We start from the raw sequence: 19643 nt of genomic DNA, 5'->3' as shown, positions 1-19643 counted from the left end.
GCACCGCGATTTCCTATTAGGAAGAGAGAAGAAGGGCAGACCACAAAGAACCACCACACCGACCGGTACCAAAGCTCCAAAAACCCGGGACTTAAGAGCGCTCCGACTTGGCCGGAAGTGACGCGAGTAGCCACCACGCAAGGCAGTCCCAAGGGAGAGGAGAGCGGGAGGGGGAGCGTGCAGGGGCTGGGGGCGGGGCGCGGCCGTAGCTCCGTTTCCGGTGGCTCGTCGCGCTCGCTCACTCCAGCTGCAGCCACTCTTGCCCGTGGCTGCTTCCTCCATCCTGGTATTTTTTGGAGCCTCCATCCTGGTTCTTCCAAAGTGCCCGGACCCAAAACAGGAAGTAAGTGCGATGGAACCTTCAGGTCCCAACCGCCGCCAGGGCCGCTCCGCCCAGTGGAGCCTGTCCGGCCCCCTTGCTGCCAGTGTGTTCCCGCCGGCCGGCGCAGGCTGTGGGCACTCGGGCTCCGCGGGCGGGGTCGGAGCTGGGCCTTCATGACGCTGAAGCTGCAGTCCCCGCACGCTCAGGCCAGGGCCTCCCTCTCAGGGCCCGGCCCGCGTTGGTGGCTCGGGCTAGAGAGTCGGGTAGTGAGCGGCCGCCGAGGCGCAGCAGCGATCCGGCGGGGGCGGAAAATGGCGGCGGCTTCGGTGGAGCTAAATGGCGCCGGGACCCCTGGGGGTGGGGTGGGCCGGCAGCTTCGGTAGAGAATTGGGCACGAGAATGCGGAGAGTAAGGAAGCCTTAGTTGCTTTCTCGTGGTGTTCCTTTTTGGGGGGTTTTTGTTACCTTTTTGGTTTTATGTGGTCTAGTGAAGGAGAGGTGGGCTTGAGCGAGTTGGGCGGGTCTCGTCCACCGCCCTCCCTTTTTTTTTCTTTTACCTTGTTTGCGTCTTAGACTCTTCCATCTTCTGGGATTCGTTCTAGCTCTGCTGTTCAAGGCCCATGCAGAGGCAGTCGAGGTTGCTGGCCGCACTATCTCGGTCAGCCTCTCTTAAAACGAGGGTCTAGGACTGACTGCGGAGGGGAGAGTGTCCTCGTCGAGCAGAGAACCGTAAAAGGCGTCTGCAGAGTAGTAGTTGTCCTATTTTGCTGAGTTCTGAGGAAGTTTTTAAATTTTTTCGTCATCTTGTCCTTTACAATAGACTTTGTTTTGACCCAGTCTCTGGCGTAGATTTGGGAGTAGAGGTGGCCAAGTGCCGTGCCATGCAGTTGAATGATACAGCATCTGTTTTTATAATAAAAATACTCGGCGAAGATGAGGAGAGGGTGAAAATTATATGGAATGTAAGTCAGTAGTCCCTCTCTTTTTCCATGTTTGAATCTGGAAATTCAGATTCAGTGTGTGGTTGCTTTTATCGTAACTTGATTCATCGTCGTGTTCCTCTTGACAGTAGGCGAGGCTGCTTGTTGGGACATCCGACAAAATTCAGAGTCTGTAGGGTGACTTTCGAATATGCCGTGTTTTAAGAACAGAATAATACCATTTCGAAATTTTTTTTTAATCTTTTCCTAATTTTATCTTTATTTTTAATTCGTGCAAGGCGATTAACCATTTATAGCTTTTAAGCTCCAGCCCAAGTAAGAAACTATTCTTCCATTGTGTTGAAAGTTTTACAAACGGGATATCTTTTTTTCTTTTTTAGTTAAAGGTTTTCATATTTTTTAGTGGTGGTCCTTTATTTGATCCGGCTTTAAAGTTGTTTCTAATAATCTTTTTAGTATTACTGTTTTTGTTTGTTTGTTTGTTTGTTTAGTAATTTGAATAATTACCACCACTTTAACATTTAAAGATTCTTTGGCGATAAATACCAAAAACTTAGCGTTTTACTCTGGTGGTGTAGTGATAAAAGCGCATTTATTAGGTTAAGATTCAGAAATGTAGTTAAGATTTAGGAAAAAACAAATATGCAGTTCCTTACCAAAAAATAGGCTGTCTGAGAAAAATTTGGTGTGAGAATAGTTGCTGTTTTTTCATTCACCAGGGACAAAACAGCTTGAATTTGTATGGAAAAAAATTACAGTTATGAAAAATACATTTCATGTTTATCTCATTATTTTTACTTCCATATACTTTTGTGCGACCAAGAAGCTAATTTTTATCTTTTTAAAATTTTTTTATTTTTTTACTAGTTGATAGGCTTACCCCAAAATACGCTTTTGGGGACTGATCGAGAACCTGCCTTTTCTGCGTGACTATCTATTTGATTGTAGTTGAGATAGATGGTGGAGCCAAATGCTATTGCCCTGTCTTCATCAGTAAGTATCGGGCATTGCATACTTGCTTAGAACTTTAAGTTCATACTTTGAGCAGTTAGACAAATAAATATATATCGTATAAGTATTTTCCTCAGAACGTAAAGATTTTAGAAATATTTTGAGGGGAAGCAATCACAAGACTGTTTTGGAGTTAGGATTTGATCTTCGAAAGCAGAGTATGGCTGGGATGTGGTTACTAATAGAGAGTTCTATCAAGAAGGCAGATGTCCTTGAATCTTTTTTAAATTCCCTTTTTTAAGGTTTTTGTTTGTTTAAGACAGCAGGTTTATCTGATTTCACCCTGAGGCAATGGGAGAGAGAAGTGTATTTGTAAGGTTAGATATTGCTGGTTAGAATTGAAATAAAAACAGCAGAAGCTTATTTTTCTTTTTTTTTTTTTTATTCACTTCATTTATCTCTCCAGCATCTACAGACCCTCGTTTTTATTAATGTTATAATAAAATTGTATGTTCTGACAATAACTCCACGTTATTATAAACAGTTGCTTTTGTCATGCTCCATTAAGTACATTGGCTTAGTTAACACCTGTGAGGATGAACACACTAATGTGAAACACTAGCATCCCTAGGGGTTTACAACCTGGCATATTGATGTTAAAAACTGAGGAGGGCTGGGAAGTGTTTTTTGAAACACTGAGCTTCTAGATCATTTTGAACACAACATTTGTAATTGTTGCAGGGACAGCAAAACTTTAGAACACTAATGAAGTTTAGGAAGAGTTGTACATTTTATGTCTTAGATGCTACTTATGGGATGTTTATCTTCTTAAAATGGAGTTCTGTTTTTAACAGTCAGTCTTCTCTTACTGCCCTAACGTGTAATACTTTTTTTCCATATAAAAGGTTTGCCTAGCAATTGGTGTACCTCTAAATGCTGTGCTATTTCAGTTCCAAAGCCTTTTTTATCCTCAAATGATAGGAAATGACCTGAGAAAGTTAATAACTTTATTGCTTTGTTAATGATAGATTTATTAAATGTATGTGGTATTTGTTTGCTTTCATATCATTTCCCCCCCCTTCTTTTCCTTTTGTGAAGAGAATTCTTGTAAGAGAAGTCACAAATAGGTTTGCTTTGATTCCATAAAGATAAATAAAAGAAGGAACCTGTTTATCATGTCTGCTGCTTCAAGTTTGTGGAAATACACCCCATTCCATGACTGAATTCCAGAAAGAAGTTGTCAGGAAAAAGCACACTGGAGATAGTTTTTAATTTTTTTTAAGCTGTCAATTTGGTTATGTACACTCTTGTCAGGCCATTTTTCCAAGCACTGGGTTGTCTACAGTAATCTTTATTTACCATCACATACTATGTAGCAAAAGAAATGCTCATTATGTTTATTTACTGCTTATGTGTATGTTACTATCTGTCAAGAAAGTGTGCTTTAAAAATAAACATCAGTGTAAATCAGAGGACTATGGAGATAATTTGATATATTTCCATTTAAAGAGTTTCTGATGGTTCCTTGCATAAAGTGCTCAGTTTTGAATGGATAAAATTTTTAAATGTAGCCAAATACACATGGTTATAAGCTCGTAAATCATGCAGTGCATGAAAAATAGTCTTTCTTTTTAATCAACAATATGATTTTATTGTCAAACCAGGTATGAAATGCTGCACTTTGAAATGAACCGTACTACCAAGTAATTCTCTTTGATAATAACATTGTTTTTCAGTAGTTGGTTAATTGGGGGTGCCTGGGTAGCTCAGTCAGTTGTCTGCCTTCTGCTCAGGTCATGATCCCAGGTCCTGGGGATTGGGCCCTGCTTAGGGCTTCCTGCTCAGTGGGGAGTCTGCTTTTCCCTCTCGGCCTGCCTCTCCCCCAGCCTGCGAGGTCACTCACTCTCTCTCTCAAATAAAATTTAAGAAGAAAATAGTTGGTAGTTGAAATCAACAGCTTAAGCAACTAAAGCCTTTTATAATAAACTGCACAAATAATTTTGACACGGTGTATAGTCATATTTTGTCACCTCAAAACTAAGCTGTTAGGATCATTAGTTACCTTAGTCTAGTATGCTTTATGTTCTTTATAGCTTTGCTTCTCAAACTCTTCACAAAGTGTATAGAAGAGCAAATCCCTACGGGCCTGGAACCACCATCCAAAGCATTCAACCTCAGTATGAAGTGTCCTGTTCCTGTCTTAAATAAAACCAGTGTTCTGCATCTTTCTCTTCTGCCAGCGATCTGTGTACCCATGTTCAGGATACAGGCATTTGATCTTGATTCTTTTCACTAAGATTTTCTAATTAGCAAAGAGTTTTATTTCAAAATATCTTAAAACATATCCTTTAATTATTTATTACATATTCTGGAGGAAATCCATTTTATAAGCATTTCCTAAGGCATTAATTACATGCAATGATAGATATGGTTGTGGTCAGTATGGGGTCTTCATAATAGCACAACCTCAAACAAAAGTTCATTTATAGGATAATGGTTAGATAAATTTAGATAGCATGCACCCATTAAAAATGCTATGGAAAAATAAGTAGAACTATTGGAAAATACTCCCAATAAAGTAAGTGCAGGAAAAAGTTCAAAAGAATGGACAGTATGTTTGGAAGATCATCACAAAATGTTACAGTGGAATATATGAATAACTTTCCTTATATTGGTTTAAGAAAAGACATTCGAAAATTAAATGTGGCCTTAAGCCAGAAACCTTGCATCTGTGTTTTTCAGTCAACTCATTCAATAAAATTCTAGTGTTACAAGTTCTGTAGCTTGCTTGATTACCCTGTATAAAAGTATCTTATAATGTTTAGTCTTATCATATCTTTCAGTGTAGAATCCCGACTCCAAGTTTGTAGGGTCAGCAACTTTTAGCTCCTGTGCTTTTCATGATCTCCACTAAAATATGCCCTCCCACACTTAGACAGTCAGAAACGGATACAAATTTATCTACAAAACTAATTCCCAAACTAGGGAAAAATGCATTTTTCTTGGTCGTGGTTTTTGGAAAATCTTGACACTTTACTTAGCAAATTAGGACCATTAAAGGCATACCTTAGAGATACTGCAAGTTCATTTTCAGACACTGCAGTAAAGCAAAGGTTGCAATAAAACAAGCCAAATGAATTTTTTGGTTCTCAGGGCATGTACAAGTTAGGTTTATACTTACTGTAGTTCATTTAAAAGCATGCAAGAGCATGTCAGAGCCAATGTGCAAACTTAAGAAAAAACTGTTACAAAATGTTATCATCTGAGTTTTCAGCTAGTCTTAATCACCACAAATCACCACAACCGATATACAGGTGTTGGGTGCTTAGGGGAGATGGCCCCCTGGGGAGTTGAAAATCCCTGTATAACTTTTGACTCCCCAAAAAACTAATAGCCTACTATTAACCAAAAGCCTTACCACTAACAGTCAATTAACACGTATTTTGTATGTTTTATGTATCATATACTATATTCCTACAATAGAAAAATGGAAGAAAACACATCTACAGTACTGTATTGTAAAAAGTCCACATGTAAGTGGACACATGCAGTTCAAACCTGTGTTGTTCAAGCGTGAGCTGTAATAATGAAAAAATTGTAAATAGTGTGAGAGTTATCAAAATGTGACACAGATGCAAAATGAGCAAATGTTATTGGTAGTACCAATAGACTTGTTTAACAGAGGTTTACCATAAACCTTCATTGTATTAAACTTAATGTATAATAAAATGAGTTAGGCCTCTGTGTAGTTTTAGTGGATGGAAATACCAGTCCTAAAATAATCCATTGAAAGTGAACTTTACATCAATACTGGAGTGAAGCAGGATGAAGGATTCGTTTCTTTAATTAAATTCTGTATTAAGTACCAGATCCAGAGTTGTTCTTTCGTTCTACGTTAAATAGGGTTCTCGTTCATTGGAGCTCTCAATGAACACAAATACATTTTTCATTATAAATGTTTTATACTGCATTTCACATGTTCTCTTGATTTTATTACTATACTGTTGCTATTTAAGAGACCCACCAAATGATGGATGGAAACTTGCTAAAAAGCCATTTCACCAGTTAAGATGGCTGTTAAAATTTTTTTCCTCTTCTCGTTTCTAGTTAGTATAAAAATAGTACACACGATATAACCCTTTACAGAGAATGAAGGGAAGATATCTTTCTGATACGTTTCCCCTATAAACCAAATAAGGAACAGGTCCAGAAGTTAAACATAGTTTCATATATAATGAATTAGAATGGAAGGCACTAAAATACTCAGCTTTGTACCTTACTATCACAAGTTTATTCATCAACATTTCTCAAATACTCTCATAGTCCTATCAGAATACAGTATAGATGTGCTTTTCTAAATAACAGCTTTCTAGACATTACTGTACCTAGTACTCTCACTTGCCCTGAAAGCTAAACCTCATAAAAGACCTGTTTGTCTTGTCTCCTACCTTGAATTCTCTACATATTCCAGTAGGGCTGCTGTCCCCATTATACCTCAGATACTTTTGTTAAGGCCACCAACATTCTCCGTATTGACAGATGCAGATAGTCACGTCTCCATGATCTTCTCTCTTGCCATGGTTGACTACTTAATGCTCCTTGAAAAACACTCTGTGTGTCTTAACACCTTAGTTTTCCTTCTCCATCACTAGCTGGTCCTTTTCATTCTCCTTTGCTTGCTTATATATAGCTTGATTTCCACCTGTTAAAGGGTGCTCTGGAACTAGAATCTAAGCTGTTTTACCTAAGCTCTCTGGATGATACTATGTTTTAAAAATTATTTGCGGGGGGTGCCTGGGTGGTGCAGTGGGTTAAGTCCTTTCAGCTCAGGGTTGTACTTGAGCCCTGCCTTAGGCTCTGCACTCAGGTCAGAATCTCCTTGATACTTGGTTTCCCTTTCCCTTTGCCTTTCCCCCACCAAAATAAATGAATAAATCCTTAAAAAATGTATTTGCATGACACTAACTCATTTGTCTGATATGTCTAATCCTTGTTGAATTGCAGCTTCCAACAGTCAATGTGATATCTTCATTTGAATACCTTATAATGTTAATTATTCCTACTAATAGTAATAAAAATACATAATACACATCTGAGTGCCCCCAAACTCAATCAGCTGTTCAAGCCTAAAGCCTAGGAGTGGGCTTGAGATAGTTCCCCTTTCCTTAATTTCCATCATCTCTTCATTGAGCGGATCCTGTCAACACAGCCTCCAGAATATATCCTTTGTTTAGTCTCCTTCCTTTGCCTGCTGTCAGCAGTCCAACAAGAGTCCTCTCTTAGACAACAGCTTGTCTTCATAACTTGCTTATCCACTCTCCATTCTGCAGTCTAAGTGATCTTTTAAAAATGTAAATTATATTCCCCAACTGAAAACCGCCCAAGGATTTGGAAGGCTGTGGGAGATCTACCCCTGTCTTTATCTCCAACCTTAAATTCAGCTACTCTTCATTATGGAAAGCCTCTGCCATACTGGCTGCTGGGTTTTGGGGGTTTTGTGTTTTTGTTTCTGTTTTTGTTTGCCCTGCAACAGGCCATAGCAGGCTCCACTTTAGGGACTTTGCTATTACTAATCAGCTTTCAATCACATTCTTGTAGTGGTGTCTCCTCATCTTGCTGAAGCCCTGGAAAGTAGCCATTAAGGTACTGTTCAGTGTTGATAGTATGATACTATTTCTGTAAAGAGTATGTGTAGCAGGAAGGGCTATGTTGACTTACATATGCATAAAATAACTGAAAGGAAGCTTGAGAAATTGATAAGAATTTACTTATAGAAGAGTTTACTTACTTAAAGAGTTCACTATAAACTTACAGAAATTTACTTATAGAGTTTACTTATAGGGGACCGGGTGACTAGGGAATTGGAGCAGGAAGCAGACTTCCCTGTATAACCACCTTTATCTTTTGAATTTTGAAGTATGTAAATGTGTTACCTATTAAAGATAAATTTCAAGTAAAACCAGATTAGTTTCTTACATATTAATAAATAACACTGACCTCCTAGTTCTAACTACAGTGGAGAGTGGGAGAGGCCTCAGGAAAGTGAGTCAAGACCATAGCTAGAGACAGTTAATAAAAAAGAAGTGGCCACTGTATCCCCAGTGCCTGGAGAGTGCCTAATACATTGTAGGTAAGGGATAAATATTTGTTGATGGAACAGATATGCTTGTTAATTTGCAAATCACCTTAGAACCATTTACTAAGCTCAAACCTCAGTTGCCAAATTTTTAAAAATGAACCTAGATTTCTGATTTAAAGCTAGTACACTGCCTAGGATTACCTATAATCAAAGGTTGTCAAGAATTAAATACTTTATTTCAACTAGCCATTTCGGACTCCTTTTTTCTGGTATTATTTTACCATATCTCTATATTATCTTAAATCTACCTTTATTTTTTCTTAGATTTAGACTAATTTGGGTCCTGATGAAATTGATCAAAACACTAGACCATTGACTACTTTGCACCTATCAAATGAACTCTTGTGCTGTTTTTTTTTGCTTCGTGCTTTCTCTTAAAAAAAAAAAAAAAAAAAAAAGGTTGCCAAGAATAGAGTTTCTACCTTAGTGGCTTGGATATAAATTCAATCAACTTTTCTGGAAAGGGAGACTCAAAGGAAAACGGGCAAAAGTCTCATCTTTGTTTGCCAGTCTGGAGTTGTTATTAAGGGCAGTGGTCTGGTGTACATGTCCTCTCAGGTATCCAGGAATTGGTCAAACAGCAACTAGTGCTCAGGTGTCCTCCTTAAGTCACTTAATGGCCCTGGAGCCTGGGGTCTTGTCCCCAGTGTTTGGAGTATGTTCCTGAGGACCTCGTCTGGTCACTCCTTAGTTAGATGTTACCAGTTGTGCTGGAAGACTTCAAAGAAATCATTAACTCCTTGACCTTTACGAGGAGTACATACATTAAGGCCTGTATAAGGTGGGGGTACAGGCCCTAGCAAAATTAGAAGCACGAAAAAGAACAAAAGAAAAACAACCACTTTTTCTTTTCATGAGGTCCCTTACAGTTTCCCTGTCTCAGTGTTTCTTAAGAGTTCCAAGTTCTGGGATGCCTGGGTGGCTCAGTCAGTTAAGCGGCAGCCTTTGGCTCAGGTCATGTTTCCAGGGTCCTGGGATCCTGCCTTCATCTGGCTCCCTGCCCAGTGGGGAGTCTCCTTCTCCCTCTGCCTCTCACCCTGCTCTTGTGCTCTCGTTCATGCACCCTCTCTCTCTTTCTCCCAAATAAATAAAATCTTTTTTTAAAAAAGCTCTAAATTTTTACTACATAAAAGTCAGATTCTTTTATGTAGTAATTTCCACTAATTAATATTGTGTAAGGAAATAGAGTATATAAATGTTTGAGTATGTTTTAAGGAAATGAAAACAGGAACAGCGCACATGTCCAGTGATAGGGCAATTATTAAATAATGTCATGTTTTTTATGAGGTTTAAGTTTACGTGATTCCGAAAACTTCAGTTAGATACCTAGTTTGGTTTCATCATATTTTTTAATATGAATAAACTCTAAAAAGCAGGATATAAATTGCTTACACACTATAGTGTATACACATTTATAAACACACACACACACCAAAGAGAGTGAACTCTGCTTTTGATAAGTTTATGGATGACTTTTTTTTTTTCACATTGAATTTCTCCATCTTCTGCAGTAAAGTATTACTAACCAACCTTTTAAGAAAATTTAATGGATTCAGAAATAAGAACAACATTGGATTCAAGAGCTTGCTTGTAATTGACCTTTTCTGGCTCAGTTGTTTAGGGTTTCTTTTTTTCCACAGATCCATAGACAGGATTGTTTACAGATACACAGTTTTTAATGCTTTAAGATGAAATACAGTATTATGTATAAAGAGGTGTTAGTAAGTTATATAAAGAAAAAAATATACTTCCTGGTAGTATTTGTGGTACTCTACACCTGGGGCTAGGTTACACATACTCTGTCTATAGTTCACAGAGCCAATAGCATAGTTGAACCTCTTTTTTTTCTGAGAATATTTGCCTGTTGAGGGACAGCTTGGGTTGAGAAACTGCCTATAAACTAAATAAGTACAGGATCTCATCATTTCTGCCTTTCATTGGGGAATACTTTCAGAGGCTGATTTGATTTCTAAAATGAAATCTATTTAGAAAAGAATTCTGGTTTTTGTCATTTCTAGTTGAGACATCACAGAGGTTTGAGGCTAGAGTGTCATGAGTGTATTGACAGAACACATTTGTGTGTTCTTATTTAAACCTTATTGTGTAACGCTTTTACTTTTTCAGAGTGTTGCAGAGGTAAGAATATGGGAGAGAAGCAGTCTGGATAACATGAAGGTGATGCTGGTGTCTAAGGGAAAGCGACTTGATTCTGTGGGAAGGGCTATACCTGATTCATCTATTTTCTAGGTAAGCCTGCCTTTGTTGCAAGGACTTCACCTGTGTTTTGCAAATTCTGGTGTTAACTAGATCATGAGTTCTACTTATCTTTAATTTTGGAAATGTCATCTTTATTATTGTTAAATGATTGATGTCCATTAAAACAGTAATTTGTAGAGTAAGATCTGAGTGAATCATTGGATCTTCACCATGTGCATGTCAATAGATTTTAAGTTTTTCTGCCAAGGGAAAATACACTTGAATAAATGGCAAAAATGTGAACAGACTAAGATGTTGTATATAGGAGCCAAATACTGAGTGATTAGTATACATTAAAGCTTATGGCCTCTGTTAGTTGGTAAAAAGTAGGTGGACAAGACCAAAATTGAGTGTTGAGGGAAGAACTTCGTTGAGCATTATAAGATGAACCCCAAAGACTTCAAACAGGCCCTTGATTTTAATTCAGTCCATTTCCTCCTGTCAGCCATGAAGTATTTGTATTGTGAGACTGATCATTCAGTTTGTGTGAACAAGAGGAAAATAATGTATGTGTAAAATAGCAGTCAAGGCACTTTAAACAAAATCAGTTCTCTATTCCAAAAAATGACTTACCTCCATATCCATTAAAAAAAAGCAATTTGGGGGGCGCCTGGGTGGCTCAGTGGGTTAAAGCCTCTGCTTTCGGCTCAGGTCATGATCCTGGGATCAAGCCCTGCATCGGGCTCTCTGCTCAGCAGGGAGCCTGCTTCCTCCTCTCTCTCTCTTTCTCTCTCTCTCTCTCTCTCTGCCTACTTGTGGTCTCTGTCAAATAAATAAAATCTTTAAAAAAAAAAAAGGTAATTTGGTCAGTGATGGATGTATGTGCTTATTTAATATCATGGAAAAAAACATGGTGGGGATAATTCCACAGTGTTCTTAGTTTTCAGACAATAATAAAGCTTAAATACTTCTAAGAAGTGTTTCAGAAAAATAATTATTAGATTTATTGTAGATTTTCTAAGATACAAGGTTTAATGAATCTTCTGAAAGAATCAGAAGTTAAACACCTATTTGAATATATCACAAAATTGCCAGTAAATAGTGGTGAGAGTTTTGCTAATGAGACATAATATTTTATGGATAAGACAACTTGGAATAGTCATTTTCACTGGACGTGGTGAAACCAAGTCCATTTAAAAAATAAGTGCTGTAGGTTTTTAATTAGAGAAGTCAGATTCTTAGAGATTATTACATCTCACTCTAAATAGTGGGTATAACCTTTTGAAAAACAGTTTTTGAAGTCTGAACTGTCATTGCAGTTTCACATAAAGAACACTGTAGTGGATATAAATTGGGGGGTGTTTTGGTGGGGAAGAAGGGGAAGTTGGAGGCTACTCTGTTTGTATTTGTAAATAATGTTTTAAATCTGAAATCTGTTCTACAGATTTGAGTATGAGCACAGTTGAAGAGGATTCTGACACAGTAACAGTAGAAACTGTGAACTCTGTGACTTTGACTCAGGACACAGACGGGAACCTCATTCTTCATTGCCCTCAGAATGGTAGGAGAACTTGCTGATGTAGAATTGTGGATTTTTTTGAATTTCTGGATTTTATGTCACCTTTGATCCCTGTTACCCAGATAGACAGCTTAGGCCAGGATGGTAGAAAAGGGGGTTTTCTCTTTGGATCATGAATTAACCTTAATTTATATTTTATTTTTTTTTAATATATTTGTATTTTTAGAATTTACTGTAAATTTGAACTTTCAGTCTTGTAGCTACTTTATGAATGAGTACAATCTTATGAGCCTACAAAGATGATTGATTAACCGTAATATACTTCCTCTTTGATATCGTTTGGTGCCCGCAGTGTATGTAGTATATTAGAAAATATAGTAGTCCTGTCAGGTTTTTCAGAGGATTCTACATGACTATTTGAATAAGATTTAATATGATTATCTGTAAAAAGTTAAGATTCCATAACCTTGAGGCTTGTAATTTTGTTGTCACTTCTCTACTGTTTCTTATTTGTACTTATTTTTTTTTATTTTTTATTTTTTTTAAAGATTTCATTTATTTATTTGACAGACAGAGATCACAAGTAGGCAGAGAAGCAGGCAGAGAGAGAGAGGAGGAAGCAGGCTCCCCGCTGAGCAGAGATCCCGATGCGGGGCTAGATCCCAGAACCCTGGGATCATGACCTGAGCTGAAGGCAGAGGCCTTAACCCACTGAGCCACCCAGGCGCCCCCTTATTTTTTATTTTGCTTTAAGTTTATCTTTGCTCAACCTAGGTTTTATCTTCTTTTCTCATTCAATACTTAATTTCTGATTATTTTATTCAATAGATTTTAGTTACCACCTACCTATTAAAATGATTCAAACTTCTTTTTTCTGAATTCTTTGTTTCTCACATACACCTTAAATTTCACATGTTCCAAACTGAATTCTTTTACAAAATCCCCAGTCCTAGTTCTCTCAGTCAGTTTCATTACTTCGTATCCCAGATCATAAATGTGGGTAGGAATAAACCCTTCTCTCATCTCCTACGTTCATTCCATCATGAAGACTTGTTGATAGTATTTTGTTTCTTGAATCCATCTCTTCCCTTGTCTCAAGTCGCCCTTTCTTAGTTCAGAGTCTCATTTGTCACCTGGGAGGCCCTAGTAGCCTTTTAATGCATCTCCCCACTCAAATTCATCTTCCAGACTGCTGATGACCTTGCTCATAATACTCAGTAGTGCAGTTTTGTTTGTTTAAGTGTCCCATGGTTTTCAGAGTACAGTGATGGACTCCCATCATCTCCACTTTCCTTCCAACCTCACTTCCTGCCTCATTTCATAGATCTGTGTCTCAGCAATTCACAGCTGGCTTTTTTCCTTACAGACCTTAAGCTTTTCCTACCTCGCTGTCACTGCAAACAATTATTCCTAGTGCCAGTAATAATCATTTACCCCGGCATCTGTTCATTCAAGTTCTTTCCAGTTTAAGACACCTTCTCCAGGAAACCTTCCTTCACCTGTAGTCTAAATTAGCTGCCTCTCCCCTCATTCCACCTGCATAACTCTTAGAACACTATTTTGAAATAGTCGTTTTAGTCCTCTCCTCCACTACCCTGTGAGTTTCTGGACAGGAAGAGTATCTGGCATTGTTCTGTTCCCAGCACCCAGCACATGTAGGCGTTCAGTAAATATTTGTGAGTGGCTTAAAGAACCAGCCCTTGTCTTTACGTGGGAAATACTTGGAAAAACGGGTCGTTAGCGCAGAAGCTTGATGTTTAAAAAGTGGCACCCCGGTTCTCATAGTTCTTGCCATAAGAGTAGGAGCTGAGGTTCTGCACTGGGGACAGAGAAGGCAGTGTCATTTGGAGTCCTACCTGCATAATTGGGTTAACTGAGCAGATTGATAAGGTGGTTTTACAGTTACTGATGGAGATTTTGGGTTTTCCTCATTGGTTTGAAGATTTTGAGATTTTTGTTTTATTTTGTTTCATTAGAAGCTGATGAAATAGACTCAGAAGATAGTACTGAACCTCCACATAAAAGGCTTTGTCTGTCTTCTGAGGATGATCAGAGTATTGACGATTCTACTCCTTGCATATCAGTTGTTGCACTTCCACGTAAGTCACCATGTGTTAAGAACAGAGTTCCCTTTTGAAATCAACTTTTAGCTTGGGAGAGCTCTAATTGGCATTTCAGGGTAGACTTAGACCCATTATTTTTCTCTTTGTTTAGTCAAAACAACTCTTAACTAACACGTAATGAGTGGGCATGGCTCTAAATGCTTTTACATATACTGCCTATTTTAATCTTCTCAGCCTTTTTGTTTTTAATTGTTGTCATCCTCCCCACCCCAAACTATGTAGACGTTTTCTCCTGATCGTGCTCTCTGCCATGAAATTGTAATACCACGGATACACTGCTTTTTTTTTTTAAGTATGTGTGTATGTATTATTGTTTTATTAATAAAGAGAATGCTTTTTTCACCCACACCTCGCCCAGAAGCACGTATGCCCGTGCCCTCATTGAGAAGACATGCCATAGAGTAGGTATTATGACCCCTGTTTTATAATGAGGAAAGTAAGGCACAGAGAGGTATGAGAACTTGTCTAAGGTCATACCCAGCCATTCTGGTTCTTGAGAAATTTAACTTTGCTCTCAGTATCAAGCAAAATCATACCTTCATCCTGTTGGAAAAAACGAAGATTAGGTTTTCATCATGGCAAACCTTGCCTTCACAAAGTCTATGTGTACTTTTTATGTACAGTTTATTCTTACTCAGTTAAATAGAAGCCATTTGCTATATTAGTTTACTGTGAGATTTTGTTCCAAGATATTGTTAATGTTAGCATTACTAATATTTACTAATATTGCTTCCAGTGACATATACAAACATAATGTATTTGTGATTAAATGATCTTTCCTTCTAGTGATGATTCATATGATTTTTAAACTCCTGATTTGACCATCATTAGGTTATGATCCAGTCTTAAAACTTGACCGGCCTGTCTGTACAGATACAATCCTATATGGACATTTCCTAAGCTGGAATTTTTTAAAACTCAGATATAATTAATCTGTAACATTTTATTAGTCTCAGGTGCACAGCATAATAATTTGGTATATGTTGTGCAATGAACATAATAATTCTAGTTAAAATCTGTCACCACACATAGCTACAGGGTTTTTTCCTGTGATGAGAACTTTCAAGATCTGCTCTCTTAGCAGTTTCCAAATATACCATAGAGTATTATTAATTTTAGTCACCATGTTGTACATTACATCCCCAGAACATAAAATAAAACAAAAATATTTATTTTACTAAGCCAGAATTTTTGAGGGATTATTTTCACATAAATTATGACTGGTTAATTCATTTGGTTAAAGTTGAGTACTTTGGTCATGATTGTATGTTCAAACTACAGTTGATATTTTCTTCTATTTTACGGTGTTAGACTGAATCCTTCACACACTCACTTACTTAACTGGGTGGGATAATTTAGCTGTGCTGACCTGAAAGCTCCTGACTGCTTCATGTGGGGTCTTAGCATCATCATGTTTGGAGGACATTCTGGAACCTAATATTCATAGTAAGACTAAATTTATGAAACATGGGCTTTAAGTATTGTTCTCTAAATTGGTAAAAAACATGTTGATAACATCAACTGGGGAAAACTTCTCCATTAAAAAAAAAGTCACATAAAAACATGAAGTCCTATGTCTGTCACCATCATGTGGGACTGACTGAATGGGCAAGTCATTGTTTGTTGGAGTTCAGGGAAGTAAATATCATTAGCTCTTAAAGATTTAACTTCAAATTTTATTTTAATAGTTAAGTTTTCATTATAGGCTTTATAAAGCTGATAAAAGTTTATCTGTCTGGTCCTTAAAAATCCTCTTCTCATGTTAATCATTCTATATCACTTACTACTACTTACTGCAATTATCTACCACCCCATGTACTCCATTCCCTATTCATAGAACTCTGGTGATTATTTAGATGATTGTTGCAATATCTTAGCCTCTTCTGTCTTTTGTTCTCCACACTACCTTGTTTATTTCTCCCATTACCTCCTTTGCTGTTACCTACTAACTGAAGTCCATTTGTGATCCACTTCCAGCACTGCTTCCTATCTTTCCAGGTTTCTTCCTCTAATACTCTTGAATGCTTACAGTCCTTTCTTTGCCCACTAGGACCCACTGATCTTAGCACTTTCGCATTGTTCTTTTTCACTTGTACCTTTTGTTTCCTCCATACCCAGCATGTTACATGGTTAATCTTGCATTTACCTGCAGATCCTTTTTTCTCTCACTTCATTGCCCTTTAGTGAAACCACAACCCTGGTTAAATCTGTGGCTATTTATGTCTGTACTGGTATAGCCAATTGGAAAACAGCACAAACAAACTAAGTGATCTTACTTTAAATTCATGATTATTAACTTGAAGTGGGCTCATACTGTTGCCTGTCAGTCACACCACACTTACCAAATGATTTTTCTTCTCCTCCTTAGAAATGACTATTTCATTCATTCCTGAAACCTCCAGTGTTTTCTCCACCTTCCTTAATCTCAGCAGATAACCTTGTTTCTATTTACTGAGAATATTGAAGTAGTCCAGATAACTTTCTGCAGATTTCCACTACTACAAAATACATACCCACATGTAGCTATGTCTATACATTCTGTCTGTCTTCTAGCTAAAGCCAGCCCTTCGCTTAACTAGATCTCATCCCTTTGACCTACTCAGGGACATTGTTGCTGCATTTCTTCTCCCTCCTCTAAATCATCAGTTTTTCATTCTCTACTGGATCATTCCCATCAGCACTGCAAACCTACTATAATTTCTAATTTAAAAAGTCCCTGGGATGCCTCAGTCAGTTTAAGTGTCTGCGTTGGCTCAGGTCATGATCTCAGGGTCCTGGGATTAAATCCTGCATGGAGCTCCTTGCTCAGTGGGGCGCCTGCTTCTCCCTCTGGCTGCCACTCCCCCTGCTAGTGTATGTACTCTATCTCTCTGACAAATAAATAAAATCCTTAAAAAATAAAACAAAAAATCTCATTAGCCCACTTTGGACTCCCATCTAACATATTTCCTTTCCTTTAGAGCAGAATACTTTGAAAGAATTGATATACTTACCTCCATTTCTTCCTCCATTCTTCCTAAACCCATTCCAGTCAGGGTTTCACCTCTTAATCATTTCATCAAAACTGTTCTTCCCAGGTTTCCAGAGACTAGCTTGCTGCTAAGTCCAGTGGTGATTTTTTTGTTTGTTTCTGTCTTTTTTACTTGAGCTATCCATAGTTTTTGATAATATTTATCACTCCGTCTTTTCTGGAACATTTTGTCCTTTGGTTTTCAGGGAACACATTCCTGTAGTTTTTTCTACCTCACTCTCTGTGCCTTCTGAGTCTCTCACGCTGACCTGTTCACATCCCCGGGCTGTAAATTGGAGCAGTCCAGGACCCAGCCCTTCTGCTGCTTCTGTTTTGTTTCCTCTCACTTTCTAGAATGTATAGTTTCAAATCCTGTCTTAGGTGATGAGGCCCAGATTTATTCCAGTCCAGAATTTTATCTTAATTCTAGATGTTCAGCCTCAAACTAGTATGTTTAAAACCAAGCTCCTGAAACTTCTTAAATTCTAACATTTGCTTCTTCCGCAGTCTTCCCTAGTTCATTAATGTCAAGTACATTCTTCCACTAGGTCAGATTTTTAAAACTTTCATAACATCCTGGACTTTACGGTTTCTTTCGTGTTTAGTTTATCCACAAATCCTGTTGGTTCCCAAATCAAAATATATCCACGATTTGAACTACTCATCACGCTCACTTGAGTTCTGCCCTGGTCCAGTCACCAACTTCTCTTACCTGGATTATTGAATTAGCTTCTTAAGTGATTTCACTGTAGCCCTTCCTGCCTGCCGTCAGACTGTTGTCTCCTTAGGAGCCAGAGTGATCCCATTAAAATAAAAATCAGATTGTCACTCTGTGTCTTCTAGTAGTTTCCTCTCTGAGGGTTAAAGCCGGAGTCTTTACATTGGACTTCAAGCCCCTACACAGTATCTTAATGTTCTTGTTCAGTCTTCTCTGGTCACACTGTCCTCCTTATCATTCCTTTGAACAGTCCAGGTGTGCCCCTATCTCAGAGTCTTTGCTCTTGGCTTTCCTTCCGCATGAAGTGTTCTTCTTCAAGATACCTGTATAACTAGTTCCCTTTGTCATTTGGGTTCAAATCTTTGTTCCTTTTCCTGGCCTGTTACCTAAAATTTCAGTCCCCTTCCCCAATACATTCCCTTTTCTGCTTTATTTTTGCTCATTATTCATCAACATTTGACAAAATAGGTTCATTTTGTGTCTTTCCCCTACTAGAATATAAGCACCATGAAGGTAGGACTTTGTTTCATTTGCTTACTGATGTCTTCCCGTTACCCAAAACAATACCTAGTATGTATATCAGGTACACAATAAATTTTTATTAAGCATATATGGCAAAGAATATATTAGGAAATTAGATGGTCACATATTTTGTCCCATGGATTTCTTTCTTACTTTCTTTCTTTCTTTTTTTTAATTAGAATCTGCTACTACTCTGGAGTTGAATTGTTCTTTTTTCTTGAAGTTTCAGAAAATGATCAGAGCTTTGAGGTGACCATGACTGCAACCACAGAGGTGGCAGATGATGAGATTACTGAGGGAACTGTGACCCAGATCCAGGTATAGTGAGTCTTTTTACTGACCGCAAGAGGATTATCCTTAACACATACCTTAGGTGGTAAAATGATGAGAACATAATTTGTCTGACAAAGGACAGAATTGAGGTAAGACTTATTATTTTCATTCAGGTTTCCAGTTCCCACTTATACGACTCTCAGAATAGTAGGCAAAGATAGAGTTTGAAAATTCATTCCCTGTAGAGTGGTTCACATCTGTTGAGACAGATGGTGCACGTGAATTCTTTAGCTACATAGGATGATCTCACTTGAGCTATTAAATAACCTTATATCTTATCTTACCAGTTATAGAAGATACTGGTGTAAAGCTTTTTAAGTGTTAGCCAGCAGTATCTCTGGTGACTGATTTAGAAGGGCTACATATGTGTTGCGTTCTAGTATGAATGGAAGCTATTCATTTCACATGGATTTTAATTTTAACAGTTGTAGTCCCTTTTCATCCTTCTAGGACTAAGATACATTTTACCCTGAGTTAAGTGGTTGGATAACAAGCAGGGCCTACTGCTTTCCTTTCATGTGAACTTCTTTGTATCTTATATATGACTTATTTCTAGGAAGTGTAATCAGAATTCTTTGCTCTCTTAGATAGCCTGGAGCTTAAATCTATTTTACTTTAAAGTTAATGTCTGGCTGATTGTGCCTTTCTTTTTAGTATCTTGTCCTTTTGCTTCATTTCTTTATTTAATAACATATTTTTGAAGTAGATAATAGAGACATTAGGTCATTATTTTTCCAATGACCCTTCAGTTAAGTGTAAGAGTTACGAGTTGATACATAACATCAAGGAGTGAGGAAATCTCCAGTGGGTGCACTGTGAACCTTCTTCACAGGGAGCTTCACAGTGGGTCTAGAATAACAAGATTTCTAG

At 37.9% G+C, this 19643-nt stretch overlaps 1 protein-coding gene across 4 annotated transcripts in view; it reads left to right on the top strand.

Annotated features, from left to right (window-relative positions):
* The first annotated feature begins 208 nt into the window (after nucleotides 1-208).
* DMTF1 (cyclin D binding myb like transcription factor 1) overlaps nucleotides 209-19643 on the top strand; it is a 44716-nt gene continuing 25281 nt past the window's right edge. Inside the window, exons 1-5 of one of the 4 annotated variants that reach the window (XM_032876139.1) lie at nucleotides 209-343; nucleotides 10477-10599; nucleotides 11993-12109; nucleotides 14044-14166; nucleotides 18664-18758. In XM_032876139.1, coding sequence (XP_032732030.1) covers nucleotides 12001-12109; nucleotides 14044-14166; nucleotides 18664-18758 — 327 coding nt within the window. In that variant the 5' untranslated portion in view covers nucleotides 209-343; nucleotides 10477-10599; nucleotides 11993-12000. The remainder of the gene's footprint in view (nucleotides 344-10476; nucleotides 10600-11992; nucleotides 12110-14043; nucleotides 14167-18663; nucleotides 18759-19643) is intronic. The other 3 variants (XM_032876130.1, XM_032876113.1, XM_032876123.1) reach the window with 3 other exon arrangements.

This window comes from Lontra canadensis, unplaced genomic scaffold, assembly GCF_010015895.1.
Source record: "Lontra canadensis isolate GAN:19392208 unplaced genomic scaffold, GSC_riverotter_1.0 scaffold2, whole genome shotgun sequence".
In the NCBI taxonomy this organism is placed as follows: Eukaryota; Metazoa; Chordata; class Mammalia; order Carnivora; family Mustelidae; genus Lontra; species Lontra canadensis.
Note: the sequence above shows the minus strand (reverse complement) of the source record. Positions and strands in the feature narration are given on the sequence as shown.